The following is an 18855-nucleotide window of genomic DNA, read 5'->3' as shown; positions in this document are numbered from 1 at the left end:
TATACAACACCCAGCATATCCTCAAATCCTCACACCAGCGCGCGACAAAAACGATGACTTACAAATTGCAGCAATTCATTTTCAGCTCCATACTACCCATTCTGTCTTGCAGCGCCGGGATCGTCAGTCACGCAACCGGCCAACGGCGCGCATTGTTGTCTTTTCGGGGGCGGCATCACAATGCCGAATGGCGGGAGAATTTATTGGGGATTCTCACGCCATTTCGACATTGAGAGTCTTTGAGGGCCGTGATTAGTTTCCGTCGGCCCGTCGTCTCCCTTGTATCCCGGCCGGCCCCTTGGCCCTGTCAGCGGGAGCGGCACGCAGAGGCCAAATGAGCAGCTTGGGCTATATATTGCGCCATACACTGCACTATACCCTCTCCATGTCAGAGACATGTCGTGTCCAGCTGGTATGGAGTGCGGCAGTGTCGTTAGAGCGCCTTTTCACTGGCAGGGCCCATTCAACTGCTAATTAACGCCTGTTAATTCACTGCGATTTGCTGATCGGTTATCCATCGACAGTTTGGTGGGAGCAGGCGAGAACAAGCCCGTCAAAACGGGAATCGCTAAAGTCTGGGCAATCGTGCCGGATTGGAAATTACGATTTCTTGGACTCCGGTGACTCGGTGTACCGTACATACCACTATAAATAATTACAGTTAAAATGTTTCTTGAAGCGTGGGTTGTGAAGGACGTAATTCTATTTTCTTCCGTTAATTTGTAGTTTTTTGTTTGACTTTTCTTAAGAGCGCAGTTTGCCGTTCCTGCATTAAAAAAGCAGGATGATAAAAATAAATTCATTGCCCAATAAAAACTGTACTGCAGTGCCACAGTCTAAATAGTTGCATAAATTCTCTGACAGGGCAATAAAACCGGATTAGAAATTTCTCATCAGTGAAATGCAATGACAGTATAATTAACGAAGATGCTGTATCATCTGTACTTAATTCGACTCGTAATTAATTAATAATTTGTATAACAGTTTAATTTGGTACGAGGCAAGCGGCAACTCTTTCCCATCGCTTTAGTAAATTTTATCACTTTCCCCGCTGCATCTTACCCGTGTGCAGGCGGTCACGTGATATTTGATTTCAGCCGTTTCACGTCTAAACCGGTTTGCAGCTATAGTTGATTACGCAGACTGATAAAGAATACAGCGAAGAGGACGGCAGGTGAGATTTTATCGCCGGCTAAGTAAGCGCTGATTAGAATGGTGAATAGATACGATATCACGTGAGCGCCTGCACACGGGTAAGATGCAGCGGGGAAAGTGATAAAATTTACTAAAGCGATGGGAAAGAGTTGCCGCTTGCCTCGTACAGAAGGCGCTGGAATGTACGTATCCGTATCGCCTGCGATCGTATGTTTATCGAACAGTTTACTATTCAGGTGTTCCACTTGGTGCGCGCATGGCATCTTCCATGTTATTCACTCATACTTTTCCCGGTAACACACTGTAAGTGCCGGCTGGACCGCTTAGCGCATGAACACAGCGGGAACATGGCTTAAGCCATATCCAGTCGGATGAGTGCCAATGCCAGTGCTGCGGAGTGTCGGATGGCCCCCACACTGCCCATCCGCTTGTATCCATCAGCGCGGGGAATTGATCGACCCGTCTTGACGGCCACTGGAGCGTAGCTGTACAAGTGTACCATACCAACTAAAACCGGTTCACTACAGTAACTCTTGTACTCGTACAAACAGCATTGAACATCGACAGAATGAATCGCAGGTTTACTAATAGTACTGTACTAATATGTACGGTATTAAATGACTGCACTACGTACTGTAGTATTGTGCGTATGTACGGTGTAATGCTGCACAGGAAGGACAGCAAAAATCCGGTTTGCAGTGGATCCTACAAATGTACGAAGCGGATTAAGCATGTTTATGTATCACTCACTACCGAAGGATTCTGGCACCTGTACTAGCCGTATAGCACCGTGTACGAGGTGAATTAAACCGGTTCCTCCATACGCTACTCATAGATTCTACCACTGCATCCGGCGCCGGTACGACAGTTGTATGGACACAGTGCCCAGGTGAGTGCGAGGTTAACCTTGTCGCTCGCCGGCACTCGATACTAAAGGAATATGATCAATATCCGCAGCCATGCGCACACCATACCGCGTCGCGCAGCCTCAACTAGGTCGAACAATATCCCCCATTTTGTTGATGTTTTTCACTACATCGACATCTCACTCTCTCTCTTCTGCTCAATGCATATATGCGAGAATCGCCTGCAGTGTACACGGGCCAAAGATGGTCGTTATACACCAATCGTTGATTAGTTTATCTCTCTCACCCGCGTGCAGTTTGCATTTACGCGTGACGGATCAAGTGCGGAGCTGTTGAGAAAAATTTCCGTCGACGCCATGTTTCCCCGTAAACCTGACAGTGTAGTTGCAGTTTTTCCTTCTGTCATGTCACGTTAGCGCTTTTTAGCGTAATGAACTTTTGTAAAAATTTGCATTCCTTAAAGACGCCACCGAGTGAACAACGGTCGTTGCGATTTTGATGATTGAAATTCCGGTCACAATGACGACATTGTCGGCATCGCGCGAATTTCGCCAGTATGACCATGCTGGTCTCAGTGCGGGGGTGAGCAGCTCCAGTTGGGGTGTTTTGACGACAATCCGTGTTCTGTCGGGTCTGCAGATCGCGCTGGGCTGCGCCAGCCTGATAACACAAGGAATTTGTAAGTGCAAATTTACAATGTTTTGTTTTATATATTTTCCACCGATTTTGCAAGCAGCATTTTTACAGTCTATGCATTTTTTGGTGGTCAACTGGTCATTATATAAAATAAATTACACGTATGTTTCCTTTAAAAGCAGTATTTTATGTAGCATGTCTGGAGCAGATATAGAGTTCAGCGTTTGTCATTGATTGCGATTTTATCAATTTGCAAATTTCGACAGTTTACCCGAATACGGTTTAAAAGAAAGAGCATGTACCGCCTTCCGCCCGCGGGTGGCGGCGCCTCTTTGACACATTTCACTAAACCTGGATCGATACGCTTAAAATCTTAAATCGAAAAGTACTCGTACACTTATCCGGTAAAGTAGAATGCGGTAATCAAGAGCGCGTACGAGTGAACACTCCTTAAAAAAAACAGATTAATCTATTTAAAAAAGGTAATTAAATTGATCGAAATTATCCCTTGTCACCGCGTTTAATAATAACGGTTAGCATTTAGCATTGGTTTAGCATTTAGCATTTAGCAACGTTTTCTAGTACTAAGTTTGTACTTGTGACATGATACTAAGTCTTATTAAAGGTCCGATGCATTGGTTTTGCATTTATTCGTTAATCGACGACGCTTGCGTGATAAATTCTATATGCCTGTTATGTTTGACTCATAATATTGATAAACCGTTTAGAATTTTCGGAGAATGTAGCCCTGGTTGATAACTATATATAGACATTAGACACTTCAGCCGGTCATCGCTTTGCGCAGGTTGTCGGCAGTATAGTAGTGGCTGTGGTGATTAAGCTGCTTACCGGCAAAATCATTAAAATACAATTACACAAGCGGTATTATAAATGCTTGGTTAACCCTACAAGTGCTACCAAAACGATGACTAGTTTCCGGGATGAAAAATCTGCTCTTGGCCATGACTGTCATGTACCTTGTTGGTACCATAATAAACACCGCAGCTATAAGGAAAACAGATTTTTACTTGCCAGTTGACACCGATTTTACCGAGTACGATCCCCATGTTACTGCCTTTAATTATTATTATTAAAACTAGGTAATAATAAATAATAAATAAATACTATGTTGTCTCTAATACGCAACAGCCACCCAAGTACACTACTTCTTAAGTATACTGCGGTTGCGAGCGCTGGTACACTACAAAACTTGACAGCCAAAATTTAGACAATAAAACATTAATAATAGACATTAAATCGTGTCGTACTATTTATCGCACTAGTTTAAAGTAAATAAATATCGTAAATAAATACCGTACTAGTTTCATAAAAGTAGAAATCGTACTGTTATACGTAGAAGTATAAATATTACGTAAAAAATCATATATATCGTATACGGTACTGTCGGTACAGATAAATCGCACCAGTTTAATGCGCTTTCACGGTTAATTGTTCGTTAATAAATTTTTTTATTGTTTAAATTTCAACATCGTGTTACGTACAATTTCTTCGTCTTCAGTTTCCTACATGCAGTACTGTAGCCGCTAGATGAAGTGAGACCACTGTTAGATCCGGGCGCTGCCTTCCACTCATCAGGCATTGAGCACGAGCCTTCCTCCCACCGGGCGGCGCACACTTTTCATTGCATTTAGTATTGTGCTGCCCCTGCCAGGGGCACCCCAGAAACCACAACAAATCAGATTTATAAATAGCAAACTGTCAGAGCTGTGTCATTGTGCTCTTAAAAGAAATATCTTTCGTTGCAAAGAATTAAAAAATAGCAAAGAACAGTAAAACATGTCAAATGTTGGTACCAGCAGAGGAAAATCAAAAACATTTTTGCATGGAGCAAAGTCCGTATATCGGGCTTGCATTTTTCCGTACACCAGACTCTGTGGTCTAACTTCATCTAGCGGCTACAGTAATTAAAGCCAGTTTAAGCGTACTCGTACACACATTATGTGAGTATGTATGCAAATAAACCCACAATTTGCGAACAGATTACAGTATTTCTGCGCTTCTTTTTAGCGGAGTCAATGTACTAGTACATAAATAAAATCTAATGACACTTATTATTACAGTACCTTGAAGTTAAAATAGAAAGATAAAATAAAACGAAATCACGGAATCTGCACGATTTATATTATGGCGATAGGCTCACAGTTGTACAGGCGCCAATTCACTCACGGCTTATTTTTATTTAGTTACTGGTATCATTCTGCTGCACCTCCAACCGGAAATGCGCCACTTCCTCCTGTCCTTCGGCGTCTGGGCAGGCCTGCTCTTCCTGGCCACGGGGGTCACCGGGCTCCGGCTGCGCAAATCGCACTTCCTCCACCTGCCCGATCTCAGTCAGGACAGCAAGCACAACCGCTGGCGCACCGCACTCCCCACCGCCTACATTGTCCTCAACGTCCTCAGCGCCCTGGCCGCCGGCGCCCTCTTTGCCCTCAACATTGTCCACCTCCTGTGGCTGGGCCAGCGACCTTTCTTCTATACCCCGCAGTTCATCCTCCGCCACGCCGACATCTACCTGTACCAGCCCCTCACCGGGGTCCTCGTCGCTTTGGGTGTGGTCCAGCTGGTGGTCAGCACCATCGCCGCCAGTTTGACCGGGAGCATCCGTTTCCGGTACGGGAAGTACGGGAGTCGCTCCAATAACTCCTCCCTGCGGCGCATCCGCAGCTTTATCGACTACCCGAGCTCCACGCTGGGTTCCCAACGCGGCGGTGGGGAGACGGGACGGAGGGTCCGCTCGTACTCGCAATCTTCGTTGGTCCAGCCCCCGGTGCCGCTGCGTAACGCCCCGACTTCCAGTAATCGAAATCGGGCGTTTTACGCCACGAGCGGCGGAAGTGGGATGATTCCGGTGCTGCCGCCACCTCCGTCCTACGAAGACGCCTGGGAAGGGATTGATCTGTGTCGGAGCATGCGGCAGTCACGTAGTCGCAGCGCCTCCCGCGAACGGGTGCCGGCGCGCGGGCAGGAGAACGGCCGCACTCCCACGGCTGGCAGTATGACGCGTTCCCGGTCCGGAGCTCCGCTGATTGCGCGCGCTAGTTTTTGATTGATGTTTTAGCTTGGGTCCTCCGCACATTTGTTTTTTGTCCTTTTTTTAGTTGTAGTCTGTGATTTTGCATTTGCGGGGCTTGTTTGTACCGGTTTTTTGCGGAGAATAATTTACAGTGTGCCCGTGGCAATCACGTTGAAAAATTTCCTGATGCGACCAAAAACAACTTGAGGCATCCTGTCAAAAATTCTCAACTTTTATGAATAGTTTATTCTGTGAAGATTGATTAAGTACATGCAAAGACTAAGGTTTGTTATCACTTATCAGTTCACATTCACAGAAGTAATTTTATATACAGTACATATTTACATGAATCTCGGCATTCGCGCTCGGCAGTTAATTAAAGTACTTATATATATAATGGATTTGGCTCCTTTTCGGATTTGGCTTCGGAAGGCCATTAGAGTTTTTAAATAAAATAAAATACATATGGCAATGAGCCTATAGCGGTCGGCAACTACCGAACAGATCTAGTGGAATCTACCGTAGCTAACGATCACCACTTTCCATCGTTGCAACTGCGGCGAATGGGTCGACGCGCGAGGATACCATGGCCTCAGCTGCAAAAATAGCCGGGGCCGGAAGCCCAGACACAGCTGTAGTAATGTCACTTTGAAGCAGGCCTTCGCTTCAGCCGGTGACTCGGCATAAAAACGGAACTGGAACCAACTAATATATGCCGAACCAACGGCAAACGCCCAGATGGAGTAACGCTGGTCCCGTAGGAAAGAGGAAAAATGTTGACCTGGGACGCCACATGGGTGTGCACGGTAGCTTTGGTACACATCGCAGCAACATGGAAGCAAGCAGGTGCCGCGACACGCGCAGAACAGAAAACTATCGGGAAATCACCCATGATTACATGTTCCGTGCAGTAGACGTCGAAACATTCGGACCGGAGGCTTCTCGCTTGGTCACCGCAGTCGGGAAGATGATACGAGAGGAAGCAGGCGAGGTACCGGCGACGGAATATTGCGCCATGCAGCAGATCAGCGTTGAAATCCAACGCGGGAATGCGGCCTCTGTCTTGGGAACAGCACCAGCATCGGCTAATTTGACGAAATGTTCTGTTTGATTAGGCCGTGAAATTTCGTAATCGGTTGAGGCTGTGCGATAGGTTTAAGCAAGCTTGGTCCACTAAAGCCATATTTTTTAGACATTTCAAACCCTGAATTCTGTTTTTTATAACGTCGGGTTCAGAAAAATGTTTCCAAATTATTGGTCTTGAGTATTGTAAAATAAAAATTTATATAAAAACTGTAAAGTGTGCAGTGCACATTTAAGTTGATTGTAATCAAAGCATCTGCAGAAGTGTTGGAAGTAAGGTAAGTTGGTTCAAGTACTGTTCAGTACAGTACATAAGTGAATAGTGCAACACGGGCTCGTATCTTGCATAGCATAAGCTTGCAAAAGCTAGCAAACGCTCATATCTTAAAACGGTTAACATGATCTGCTTCTTGGCCCTTATTTACAAATAGAACTATGGAGTCAGAATTGCGGGTGTCTAAAATTTGCCGGTTACACACGAATATTTCCCAGATTAAACGTGCATAAATGTCCCTAGATTTATTTGTTGAGTCTGAGTCAGCTGCACCTGCGTCAAGCGCCGACGTTCCTGTGACGGGCATCAACACGGACAGTAATAGCAAGAGTATAGCTTTGGAAACAGCCTGGTAGCTGCCCCATTTTGACGTCGTCGAGGCTCGTGGGCATTTTCTTCTTCCGTCTACAGGTTACAACAACAATATTCTCACGTGACTCAAGTGTTCTGAGGCTTGGGGAGTATTTCAGCAAGATTGTTTTATTGAGGCTTAACGGCGACCAGCGTCGCAAGGCGTGCGTTGTAACGCGCTGACTTAGAAATACTCTGTCAATATTGACAAAACCGTTTTGCGTGGGATCAGTGTCCCACCGCGTAAGAAAAAATTAAGGTACGTAACTCGTTGTCGATTTTTTAATATTGGCATAATGACCAAACCCAAGGATGGTGCAGCGCTCTTCTGGGATCTGTAATACACTCCTCCCAATATGTTAATATTGATAAATTGGCAAAGGTAATAACCGCGGAAGCTATGCCGCGCCGGTTAAATTAATTTTTGTCAGTTTGGCAGTTTTGGCAACCTTTACAAATCGAAAAAAGAGTTCAACTACAGTATTTTTGTTACAAAATGTTTTTAGCCACATTGAATTCGGTTTGAAGAAAATTGTAGTTCGAGCAGAACTTGCCATTAGCCAACGCAGTGCGATGGGAATGGAAGGTCGGTTTGCGTAAAAGAGCTATTATCATGCAAATTGAAAGATAATTTTCGCCAACAGCATTTGTGACCTTTCGCTTAACCGGACGATTTGGAACGAGTGTGTTTAGGTTAATTTTATTTAAAAATTGTTTTTCGTAGAAAGATTGAATTCTACCGCAGTGTAATTTGAAAATTAATTTTTTCGGCAAAAGTCGATTGACAATTATCATATACTGTACTGTCACCCTGACCCTGCACTCGGAGAAAGTTTCAGCTGTGCAGCCACGCGTACATTGTGCGACAGCGTTCACTGCTCACATACACGGCTTGCAAATGTGCATGCAGACTGCTGGCTAATGGCTTAAGGGATTTGGCCCGGTACATAGCATCAAATTCGTGTACATTCAGGGGAACTTTCGCTGTTGCGCGCTCCCAAACACTTTTCAGCATTGCTTTATGGTATTTTGTAGCCAGAAGAATTGTATACCTAGATGAGAAAACCGTTTGCGCGCGCAACATCCGGTTGCGAGTTATGAGGGTAAGAAAATTCCAAAAAGTTTAAATGCATTCAAGTGTACCCAAAGTCTCATTATGGACCGATCCCTTTCAAATTTTGCGCGTAAATGCACAATAACCATGAAGATCGTTTTGACACGGATCCAGACTTCCACGATTTTTTTTAAATTTTAAAATGAATTTTAAAATTTTTGAAATTCATTTTAAAATTTGAAAAACATGCTAGAGCAGTGGATTCGTGTCAAAACGATCTTCATGGTTATGTGCATTCACGCGCAAAATTTGAAAGGGATCGGTCCATAATGAGACTTTTGGTACACTTGAATGCATTTAAACTTTTTGGAATTTTGTTATCCTCATAACTCAGCAATCGGATGTTGCGCGCGAAAACGGATTTCACGCCTATGTACACCAATAATTTGGCTACACAATGTCAAAAAGCAACCCAAAAAAGTGTTTGAAAGTGCGCGAAAGCGAATATTCCCGTCAATGTACACGATTTTAGCGCTATGTACCGGGCCAAATCCCTTAACGCAATCGGCTTTACTTTCGCCTGTCTACTGAATGCCGTACTGCTCATACTGTACAAAATTTCTCCAAGTGCAGGGTGTACAGTACACAGAGATCTGATACGTTGACATGCTCACAAATGTATCAAACGCACACACTCGTTTAAATAATTTTTAAGAATTTTATTTTTTGTTTTATGTGACAAAAGCCAGAGGCGCATAATACAGACTGTACTGCAGGAAATGGTAACGGTCTCCTTTAACTGACAAAACTGTCACAAAAGACACTTTAGTGTACAATTAATGTGTTTATTCAAAAATACACCGCAATCCGCTGGCTGCATATATTATTTTATCTACAATTGTGGAACCCATAAGTGATAATAATCAATAATAATAATACTAGTAATTAACTGGACAAACAACAAGCACTACGTCTTGAACCCCAGGTCCGCAATCAGTGGTGTGCGTAATGTCACTGTTAAGATGAATCCGTGCCTGATGCGTCACAGTTGTAGTGCCCGAAACATGATTCGCTTGACATTAGTCAATGGATAGCTTTAACAGAATGCATATCACTGATTTGCAAAGTACTTTGCGATTGGTACTTGACAATATGCTTGCCCATCGTTGCCGGTTTCCGGGTTTTGAACTTACATCCTATACAATATAGAAAAACCCCGGTTGCACAAAGCTGCTCATGCTCCCTGTTTGCAAGATGGGACAGAAATGCGTCCTCTTCCTCGCAGGATAAGCGACAAATCTGACACTGATATCTTGCGCGGACACTGCTCGTGGTGGAATTTTCTGGCTGAAGTGACAGCATCTCGGGAGCCGTTCCCGCGCATCGGATTGGCGATTCACTGGAAGTTGGGTGCACTGTACTGTGGCTGGAGTGAAATTGTGCTGTGTCAGTTCCCACATCTACGCCGACTTCTGGGATAGGCTCGGACGAATGATCCGGCTGTTGGAGATGACTTGGCAAGCACTCAGGTCGAGGCGGTTCTACGATCGGGGCCACAAAAGTTGGATCTGCGACTGTATCCGACCGCTGCTGCCCGTTATCCAAAGCATCTTCCGTTTCGATCGGCCATAATGTGAATACCGGCGTAACGCATGTTTCATGGTTAGGAAATGCAGTCGAAGGTTGAGTCTACGTAACATAGGAAGTATTTTCAAAATAAAGTTAAAATTTATGGTATACAATTTTATACAATTCATAAGGCTTAACGGCATTATGAACTGTGCAACTTATAAACCGCCAAAGCAACTCTTTATATTGACACCCCTACATTTTGTTAACTGAAGACGACTTTAATCGCTAACAATTGTAATTTGTATAAAGGATACATCGCTTTTGAGTGGTACTGTAACTAGTATTCGTGCAAGTACGAATTAACCTCAAAAAATCAACAAAGATATAGTTTGGCACCGCACTTACATTACTGAGTTGACCGGTTGCGAATGCTTCATCGTCGCTGTTGTCTTGGCCTTCGACAACTCTACCGCCATCTTGCATGGATGCTGCACCGGGCACGAAGCAAACATCGTGGGGCTGTTGCATTGCATCAGACGAACATCCCTCTTGGTGCAATTCTAGAACGATGAACTGCTTTTCTCGATATTGACTGCTTTCCCTGTTCGTAGTCTTCTGCGATTGTAAAGCGGTGTTGTCTGCGGCTGCGGATATGTTTGGAATATGGGTAGCTGTATTCGCAGACTCCCTGGGTTCTGTGTCTGTGCCACGCAAAATGTTTTCCGGTACTTTCGTTGCCACGGAATCTTCCTCAAGCGCAGAGTTTTGTTGACAGTGTCGCATGCCGAAATAATCATCGAGTGAACGCCAACGATTATCCCCACACACTGAAGCCGTAACTTCTGTAAAATAATTGCTCGTCATATAAAATTCCATTATATAATCGTAGGCCACGCTGAGATCGTCAATTTAAATTGGTTACATCATGACAAATTTTATTCAACAAATTTGCAGTTTACGTCATTATTTTAATGAATCCGTTCGGTCGACTTGCACCTCTGTCAGATCCGGACCGGATCTGACAGATCACACACATGGCTCCCAGTCCATGTGTTGTATCGTAAGCCGTATACTGTTTTATAGAATTGTGAATGGCTCAAACAGCGTACGTAAGCTCGCACTGCAAAATAAATTAATGGACAAGTGCAGGTAACATTACAGCATACAAAATACACACGTTTCTGGCTCTCAGTGGCGCGGCAGTCGTCGCTGTTTGTGATTTTTTCTGCTGATCCATTACCAGAGTGTGGAGGATGATCTTCGACAGCGCAGTTGTCATTTGGTAATGAACTTGCGTCACCATTCCTGCTTTCACGGTTGAGTGAATCCGCCTTCTCTAAAGTTACATGCGGTTGTTGTCGGTCCTCAGGTGGCATCCGCTCAAGTTGGGGCGAATATAGAAGCGGCCCCGTATTGGTGTGATCAACGGCTGCTTCCGATCGCTGCTCGATATTACCAGCGCCTTCAGCTTCCAACCGACATACATGTAATACAGGAACCGGAGTCACGCATATATCATCCTCAAGTATTGCAGTGGAAGGTTGAGTCTATGAACATGAAGAATATTTCAAAATAACGGCAAGACTGCCACACAATTATTGCGTTTGGCCCAACATTCTTAGCAGCAAATGAGGTGGCCAATAACAGCTGAATAAACGTCTTCGCTGTGTCTTATTCCTGGTTGAAGATATTGATTTTGCAGCCTTAAAGTAGCTAACAAGCAATCGTACAAGTAGTCGGCACACTTGAACTAACTAACAGGCAGCGGGAAGGTCACCGGTGATTCCCTGCTGTGTATATCCTGCTCAACGGCGTCGTTGCTGGCGGATTCAACGGGCGGTTCACTGTTTGCCATGTTATGCTGACATTCTGGAGCTCTGCTACAGGCTTCGCTATCGTCCGGTTGCGGCCGCTGATCCATTGTGCTGACGCTCAGGATTTGGTGACTGTACACAGTAGAGACTAAAATAAGGCGAAAAACATTAGGCAAAAGGCAAATGGCCTATTCAAATAAACCACTGCCGAGTATTCAATATACGGCGAAACATCACTACTGAATGTATGCAGAAAATGTCTGTTCTGTTATAATAACAAGTAAACGTTAAAGAATTCCACAGCTACACCTTTATAAGGTCGAATTCATTAAAATGCACACATACCATGCGGATAAGAAATAAATGGTTATGTCATGTATTGAACGAACGGCATAATCTTTTATTATGTCCGCTCGGGACAGCAGCAAACAACCAACTAAACACTAGACATGGCAACAATAACGGACAACAACAATACCGTTGCTACGGCACATTAGCCATAGGTCATTATCCATTTCACGAGATACTCGTACAACCTTTGTACGAGTACTTAACATACACTACAGGTTATGCTTATCCCAACATAGAATTATTGATGAAACTAACACAACAGACTTGCCTGTGGACAACAATAGTCTTTTGGTATTCACACGAATACACTTTCGTAAAACGTTAGTTGGTAGCAGCACGGTGCAGCAGTGCAGTCTAATCAATAGGTGTGTACCTCACAGAGTGTCTATAGGGGGACAAACAAGTCTACTCGGCCCGGTTCCCTGTACTGCTGCCGTCACCCGCCTGGAATGTGACGTTACGGCAGTACATGCGGCTAAATCAGGCTTGGTACATCAGCACCATGTATAGCCACAACGCAAAACACCAGCCGGCTGACATCAGAAGTACAAGGGACTTGTTCGGCTAGACTCATTTTTCCCCCTATATTCGTGTACTGTGCAGCTATGGCCCGTAATATCAAAATATAACATACCGCTCAGGCTACTGGTGTCTTCATTTAGCTCAGGAGGTCCCGGTGCTCCTTCTTTCTCACTGCGACACACCGGCGGACATAAATTTGGAGAGCCGGGTGGAGTATGTTCAGCCATAGAATCTCCGTGGTGTATCGATGTGGTTGCGCGTCTGTCTTCAGATGCTGGGCCGTTCGGACGTTGGGAAGGCTTGGCACGCTTAGATGCCAAAACACAAAATGCTGTTGGAGGATTACACAGCTGGCGTCGTGGGCCGGATCTGACGATTCTGCGGACACGTCTCTCCGTTATCCCCGCGATCTTGCCTGCATTGGTTAGGTCTTGTTTTCTTCTAGAAACATCATCACAGGAATTGCGTTGCTGCTCGCCGTGACTGCTGACTTCAGGAAGATCATGGCTGCTCCTTTCTGAAATTTGCAAACATATTTTGAATCCAGTGACTCTATCACAAAAAACATCTACGATAGAGTTAAGCTTCTGGAAGCGAGTAAGTTACGTATAAATTTCTGCCTTGTGCATAGAACTGAAAACTGGGTTACTTGCACGCGAGCCACATTTAAAGAAAACGGAATGAATTTGTTTACTATACATTCAAGCATTATTGTGAAATGTATCTGTAAACCAGTAAAAGCCAATTCGACGTCAGTTCAATTTTTCTGCACCTCTATGGCGTTCGCTAGCGCAGCAGCTGTCAGTGTGCCGAATTACCGATCCACGCAGAACGGTATCAGCAACATCAGCAGTTTCAGCCGGGCGTAATGCGTTTGTCGTTGGAATGAATGTTTCGGGGCCATGTATAGCGGGTGAAGGCCGATCCTAATAATGAAACATATTGTCGTAAATGCAAGTGTACGAGATTGCGTATAGCGTAAGGAATTTCAAATACGAAATCGTTAAGCGCTAGAGTATTCTGCGTTCCGAATTTACGTAACCTTCCCGCGAAAGTTTTGCGGTGCAGTCAACTAATAATAAAGTAAGATTAATTTGATATATTTTTCAAGCCATGGCAACCGCGATGTGCACGCCAAACATGCGGCTAACCTGAGGGAGGTCTTCACGGCTGGTGCCCGGCATTTCTGCATCTCCCGTTGAGGTGGCTGTGGAAAGGAAGCAGGTTTTAATGTTCCGCCTAACCACTTCATAAGAACACCCGTGTTCGCGAAGTTTCAGAACGATGGACTGCAGTTCTCGGTATGGGCTTTTGTTCCGATCCGTAACCGTTTCTCGTTCCTGTACAGTCAGGTCCGGCAAAGCGTTGGGCGCACTACTAGTTGGCATAATGGGCGGCTCGTTATTTTGCCGTTCTGGAGAGCTGTCACGAGGTTCGATAGGCGCCAGCAGCTGCTGGTTATGCACAGTGCTTATAGGATGGTCGTTGCGTGCAGCAGTACTGTGCTGTCCGCTTGCGGGGTCCAGTGAGAATTCTTCTGTGAAGGCGATGTTCCCGACTGGTACAATGGGCGGCTCACTGTCTGCTACGTTATGTAGAGGGGATGGTGTGACGTTACGCGCTTCATTAGCGCGCGACAGCGGCTGATGGGGGTCCGTTATATCTACTGCATGGTGGCTGTGTGCAGCAGCGGCTATGTAGATGCAGAAAGATTGTATGCTTTCGTGATTGCAAATTAAGACTGAAGATGCTAACAAGTAAGCGCTGTACAAGTGCTATCATCAACATCTCGCGAGTGTGGAGACTTACGTATTTTTATTTGGCAATAACCACTACACATAACAAAATGCCTAACAACTGTTAAACTTAAACGTTGTCGCATTAAACTTAAACCTACGTATTGTTAGATTGTCTGTTTAGCTTGATTACCAGTAAATTTCAGCAGGTATTACAGGAAGATGCAGGCTGCAGCTACATGTACATACTCTGTACATGTACAAAATATGATGTAGCTACATGTACTTCATAATAACGCGGCAGTGCGGCTACATGAAGCTACATGCACTTATTGTAAAAATAACACTATAAAAATACGCCATACCATTCTGACTGCCCATGTCACGCAGTTCATTGACCTCAACAGATCCCGGCATCCTTGCGGTTTCACTGCCGAACACCGACGAACCTAAATTTGGTGAGCCGTGTTGTATGTAGCCAGCCACAGAATCTCCGCTATGTGTAACCATTGATGCACTTCCGCATTGAGACGCTGTATCGTCCTGATTTTCGTCATCGACAGTCATGGTTGGCAGGGCCATATCGGTAACTGCCGCTGGCTGTGCGATTGGACTTTTATCGAGACTCCTCGTCGATTCAAGTGCATGAGCTTCGGAAGTTCTTGCATCTTGCAGACCATGCGTGTTCGTAGTGGTCGATTCTAGACTTATACTTGTGGCTGAAGGTAAATTTTTTACAGCGGCAGTGCACACGCTCGGCTCTTCTGAGATTTCATTGCTAGTTCTTTCGTCCGGATTAGACTCGAAGGTATGTACACAATCGGAATTACAGCAACGTTCACATTCAGAGCCTGGAACTCTCTGTTGCATGGCTAACCGAGCTGACCTCCGGTGCCCATGGACCGTGTTGCTGCCACCGTCCTCATCAACTCGCGGTGTCAGGTCGACTTCTTCTTCCGCGACATTATTGGAATCCATCGCAGGTGACTTCCTGCTCAACAGCACCTCCGGCGCAATCGCTTCTTGTTCCCAGTTTTTTTTCAGAATGATGCTTATCGTACGAACGCTCAGCTTCAGCTGTTTCGCTATTGCTCTCATTGTCAACCCCTCCGCGCGCAGTTTCTGAATATCTGCTCGTCTCTGCTGGTAGCTGTTTCGGCAGCGGTCCTTAAGGGATTTCCCATTCTGTAGCAAAATCCAATTTAAAGTATTCTCTGAGATTCCAAACTTCTCCTGGATGTACAGTCCACCGAGGCCTTCTTCAAAACATTTCAGAATTTCTTTTTTCTTTTTCCGGCTAACAGAGATCTTCTTTCGCTGGACCGAGATGCGGGAAATTACAGCCTTACAGACTTTTTCACCCAGCTTAACCTCTTTCATAATTTCGATTATTGAGCTCCCACGATGATACAGTTGGAGGATACTTTTCTTCTGCGCATTAGTAACGGTCATTCGGCGGTATCTCTCCACGGTCAGGACGCTAATGCTGAATCGCTTCGCAATTTCTTCGGGACTGAGGGTTCCTTCGCGCGCTAGCTTTGTGATCTCATTTTTCTGAAGTTCAGTCAGCCCGGTACGCCGTCTGGGCAACTTTGCTGCCTTGATAAATTTGTGAAGTGTTATAATGTTGATACCCACGCGGTTTGTGATTTCCTTCCATGAACTGCCGCTTTTGTAAAGTTCGCAGATCAGCTGCTTGTTTTTCTCGTTCATCTTGTGATGCTTGGGTTGAGCTGTAGAATTTCCGTGGTGTGCTTCGCCATCCTGGTGCGTAGAACCGCATCCAACGGAAGCGCCATCAATAACTGCAGGTTGCTGTGCGGTCGGACCATCACCAAGACAACTTGATTCAAATCCGGAAGTTCCCACACCGGAAATCTCGGTTTCTGTATTAGAATCCTCCGCATCAGTGTCAGTTTCTGGTTCGGAAATTTCCGCATCAGAAGTCTCTGTTTCCTCTCCTGATATAACTGCATCGGAAGCATCGCTTTCTGCTTCAGAGGTTTCTGCATCAGAGGCCTCTGATTCGGAAGTATGTGCTGCGTAAACACTTTTGCGTTTGCACCCTGGATTTCTTTGTTGCAAGGCTGTGACCCGAGCTGACCTCCGGCACCCAACAGCTATGTTGGTATCGCCTCTCTCGATAATGGGCGGATTCCGGACGACCTGTTCTCCGGCGTCAGTACTCGAATCCATTTCAAGGGTAACCCTGCCCAAAGGGAGCCCATCAGCCACGATGGGTGCTTTCACTGCTTTGTCACAGTTCTTTTGCAGAATATTGAATACCGCTCCAGTGGTTATTTTCAGCTTTTTAGCTATGGCCGTCATTGTTAATCCCTTCGCACGGAGTTTCAGAACAGACGCTTGTCGCTCCTCATAATTTTTTAGGGAACGTTCTTGGAACGTTTTCCCTTTCTGCTGCAACACCCGCTTTAAAGTCGTTTCGGAGATGCCGAACTTCTTCAAGATGTGCTCCCTAGTACGGCCTTCGTCGAAGCAGTTCAGAATTTCTTCCTGTTGCGACTGGCTAACGGAGAGTTTCCGCTGCGCGGCCAGAGCACTTCTAATTACAGCATATGCTGCATCGCCGTCAACCTTAACCTCACGTATAATATCCGCCCTTGAGCAGCCGCGATGGAACATTTGAAGGATCATTTTCCTCTGCTCTTCCGTGACTGGCGATTCGGTGGCTTTCAGCCGAATTCGATCCACGCTGGCCGTGCAAATATTGAACTGCTTCGCTATTTCGGCCGTACTTTGATCTCCTTTGCGAACTAACTCTAGAATCTCTTTTCTGAGGCTTTCATTCAGCTTCGTGCGTCGTCGGGATAATTTTTCAGCTTTAATAACTTTTAGGATTGTGGCACGGCTAATGCCTACGCGATCGATGATTTGCTGCCATTTGTAGCCACCTTTGTGTAGTTCACAAATCAGCCGTCTTTTTTTCTCATCCATTCAATTTTTCTTAGCGGGTGACTTTGAGCTGATCATCAGCGGTCCGAGTAGGTGCGAATCTGTGCAAACTGGGTAATTAGTTTTTTGCGTAAAGCCTACAAAGGTACAGGTACAGAGTACAGCAGTACATACGCGCGATTCTCGTTCTTACAGTGCATTGTTATAAAGCAATCACTTCCTACACTACCATTGTACAGAGTACAACTGTCGAAATGATAATTTTAATTTCGCAACGACTTGCTGTAAGAAACAAATTCGATTGTAAAGTAGGCCGACCCACTTTTAATTCAGTACGAATGCAAATATATATCCTTAGGATAATATCCTGCCGCCGCTGATTTTCCAGCCAGATGCTAACTGTCTTGAACTGAATTAGAAGAGTGCAAAATTTTCCTCCGTTGGCATCTCGGCTTCAGTTGTTTGACAGTGCAGTTAGGTTATATCATTGAGGGGCTTCCACCAGAATTTTCGCCAAGCGCTTTTGGCTGTATAAACTATACTCCAACAGCCATATAGCAGGCGCTGTCAATAGCTTGGGCAAGGATTACCTGTACCTGCATTCGGCACCCGATATGACGTTGCGACAACACATACGGCTAAATCAGGCGCGCTACATAAGCACCATTTTTATCAACAACGTAAAACACCAGTCGGGTGATGGCAGCAAGTAAAGGGAGTGCTTGTCTAAGCAACTGTCAGCCCTTCTTATTTTGAATCAATGTAAAATACCGTATACAGGTAGCTTTGTTAAGGATAAGGTAAAAATTAATATCTAACCAGTAAGGACTGTAAAGTAAACGATTATTCTGAAAACAGATAATTTTACTCAGTCTCCACGTACTACTGTACGTGTACAACCAACAAAAAGTGCATCTGCCTGGCATCTGCCTTTAGTGCAGCTTGTATCTAATAGTTTCTGTAACGCAATTACATTTCATTAGTTCAAACAGAAAAGGATGCAATCCGGCAGGAAAGCGGATGATTTTATATACTGTGGATGGACTTCGACCAAAAGCTGGGTCATGTAATTTGAAGTTTTCGAAAGCAATACACGGGCTTCGCTGGGAGGCACCCACACCATATTTTACCTTCTCTCCTCTCAAAAGGCATCCGATTTTTTTTGGGATTTTATTTAATAACAGCATTTCAAGTACACTTGACAATGTCGATAAAACAAGCCAACATATTTAAGCAGGAAATCGATTCCAACTCACGCGTGAGGCGACAGCTGCGCAATCCTTGTTAAAGCACCAAACTAAAACGGTGAAATAGGAAGGAAGCAAAACGGGATTTTTCGGTACGAACGAAGAATTTCTTACACACAAAAGCTGCTTTGTTCAACCAGTCAAATAACTCGCATGCCAAAGGCACGAAAAGCCATCGAAAATCGCCATGTACGTTCTCTTCTTATCTGCAATTGCGCGCTTCTTATCTTCTTATATACCTGTACGA

At 44.9% G+C, this 18855-nt stretch overlaps 2 protein-coding genes across 7 annotated transcripts; one reads left to right on the top strand and one right to left on the bottom strand.

Moving 5' to 3' along the window:
• The first annotated feature begins 2100 nt into the window (after positions 1–2100).
• Positions 2101–5975, top strand: LOC129599642 (uncharacterized). Its single transcript, XM_055497932.1, has 2 exons — positions 2101–2700; positions 4862–5975. The coding sequence occupies exons 1-2, from the start codon at positions 2520–2522 to the stop codon at positions 5722–5724; spliced, it is 1044 nt and encodes a 347-aa protein (XP_055353907.1). The 5' UTR covers positions 2101–2519; the 3' UTR covers positions 5725–5975.
• A 3223-nt stretch (positions 5976–9198) lies between these two features.
• LOC129599631 (uncharacterized) lies at positions 9199–18755 on the bottom strand. Of its 6 annotated transcripts, none has more exons than XM_055497917.1 (10): positions 18492–18755; positions 17684–17957; positions 14814–17462; positions 13864–14405; positions 13485–13638; positions 12825–13229; positions 11785–11987; positions 11203–11572; positions 10431–10867; positions 9199–10142 (listed from the first exon to the last, which is right to left on the bottom strand). In XM_055497917.1, the coding sequence occupies exons 3-10, from the start codon at positions 17401–17403 to the stop codon at positions 9537–9539; spliced, it is 5307 nt and encodes a 1768-aa protein (XP_055353892.1). In that variant the 5' UTR covers positions 17404–17462; positions 17684–17957; positions 18492–18755; the 3' UTR covers positions 9199–9536. The 6 variants fall into 6 exon arrangements, with proteins under 6 accessions (XP_055353892.1, XP_055353894.1, XP_055353891.1 ...); XM_055497919.1 differs by having other exon boundaries at positions 18618–18746; XM_055497916.1 differs by lacking the exon at positions 17684–17957.
• Positions 18756–18855: the final 100 nt, after the last annotated feature.

Source organism: Paramacrobiotus metropolitanus, unplaced genomic scaffold (assembly GCF_019649055.1).
Source record: "Paramacrobiotus metropolitanus isolate TYO unplaced genomic scaffold, Prichtersi_v1.0 Parri_scaffold0000151, whole genome shotgun sequence".
Lineage (NCBI taxonomy): Eukaryota > Metazoa > Tardigrada > Eutardigrada > Parachela > Macrobiotidae > Paramacrobiotus > Paramacrobiotus metropolitanus.
Note: the sequence above shows the minus strand (reverse complement) of the source record. Positions and strands in the feature narration are given on the sequence as shown.

What these genes read in the sequence shown, in the direction of transcription:
- LOC129599642 (XM_055497932.1), top strand. Translation starts at nt 2,520, where the DNA reads ATGATTGAAATTCCGGTCACAATGACGACATTGTCGGCATCGCGCGAA. An exon ending in CCTGATAACACAAGGAATTT is followed by an intron (nt 2,701 to 4,861) that starts GTAAGTGCAAAT and finishes ATTTTTATTTAG; the next exon opens with TTACTGGTATCATTCTGCTG.
- LOC129599631 (XM_055497917.1), bottom strand. Translation starts at nt 17,403, where the DNA reads ATGGATGAGAAAAAAAGACGGCTGATTTGTGAACTACACAAAGGTGGC. An exon ending in CGGTGACCTTCCCGCTGCCT is followed by an intron (nt 11,573 to 11,784) that starts GTTAGTTAGTTC and finishes TCATGTTCATAG; the next exon opens with ACTCAACCTTCCACTGCAAT. An exon ending in CGCCACTGAGAGCCAGAAAC is followed by an intron (nt 10,868 to 11,202) that starts GTGTGTATTTTG and finishes ATTATTTTACAG; the next exon opens with AAGTTACGGCTTCAGTGTGT.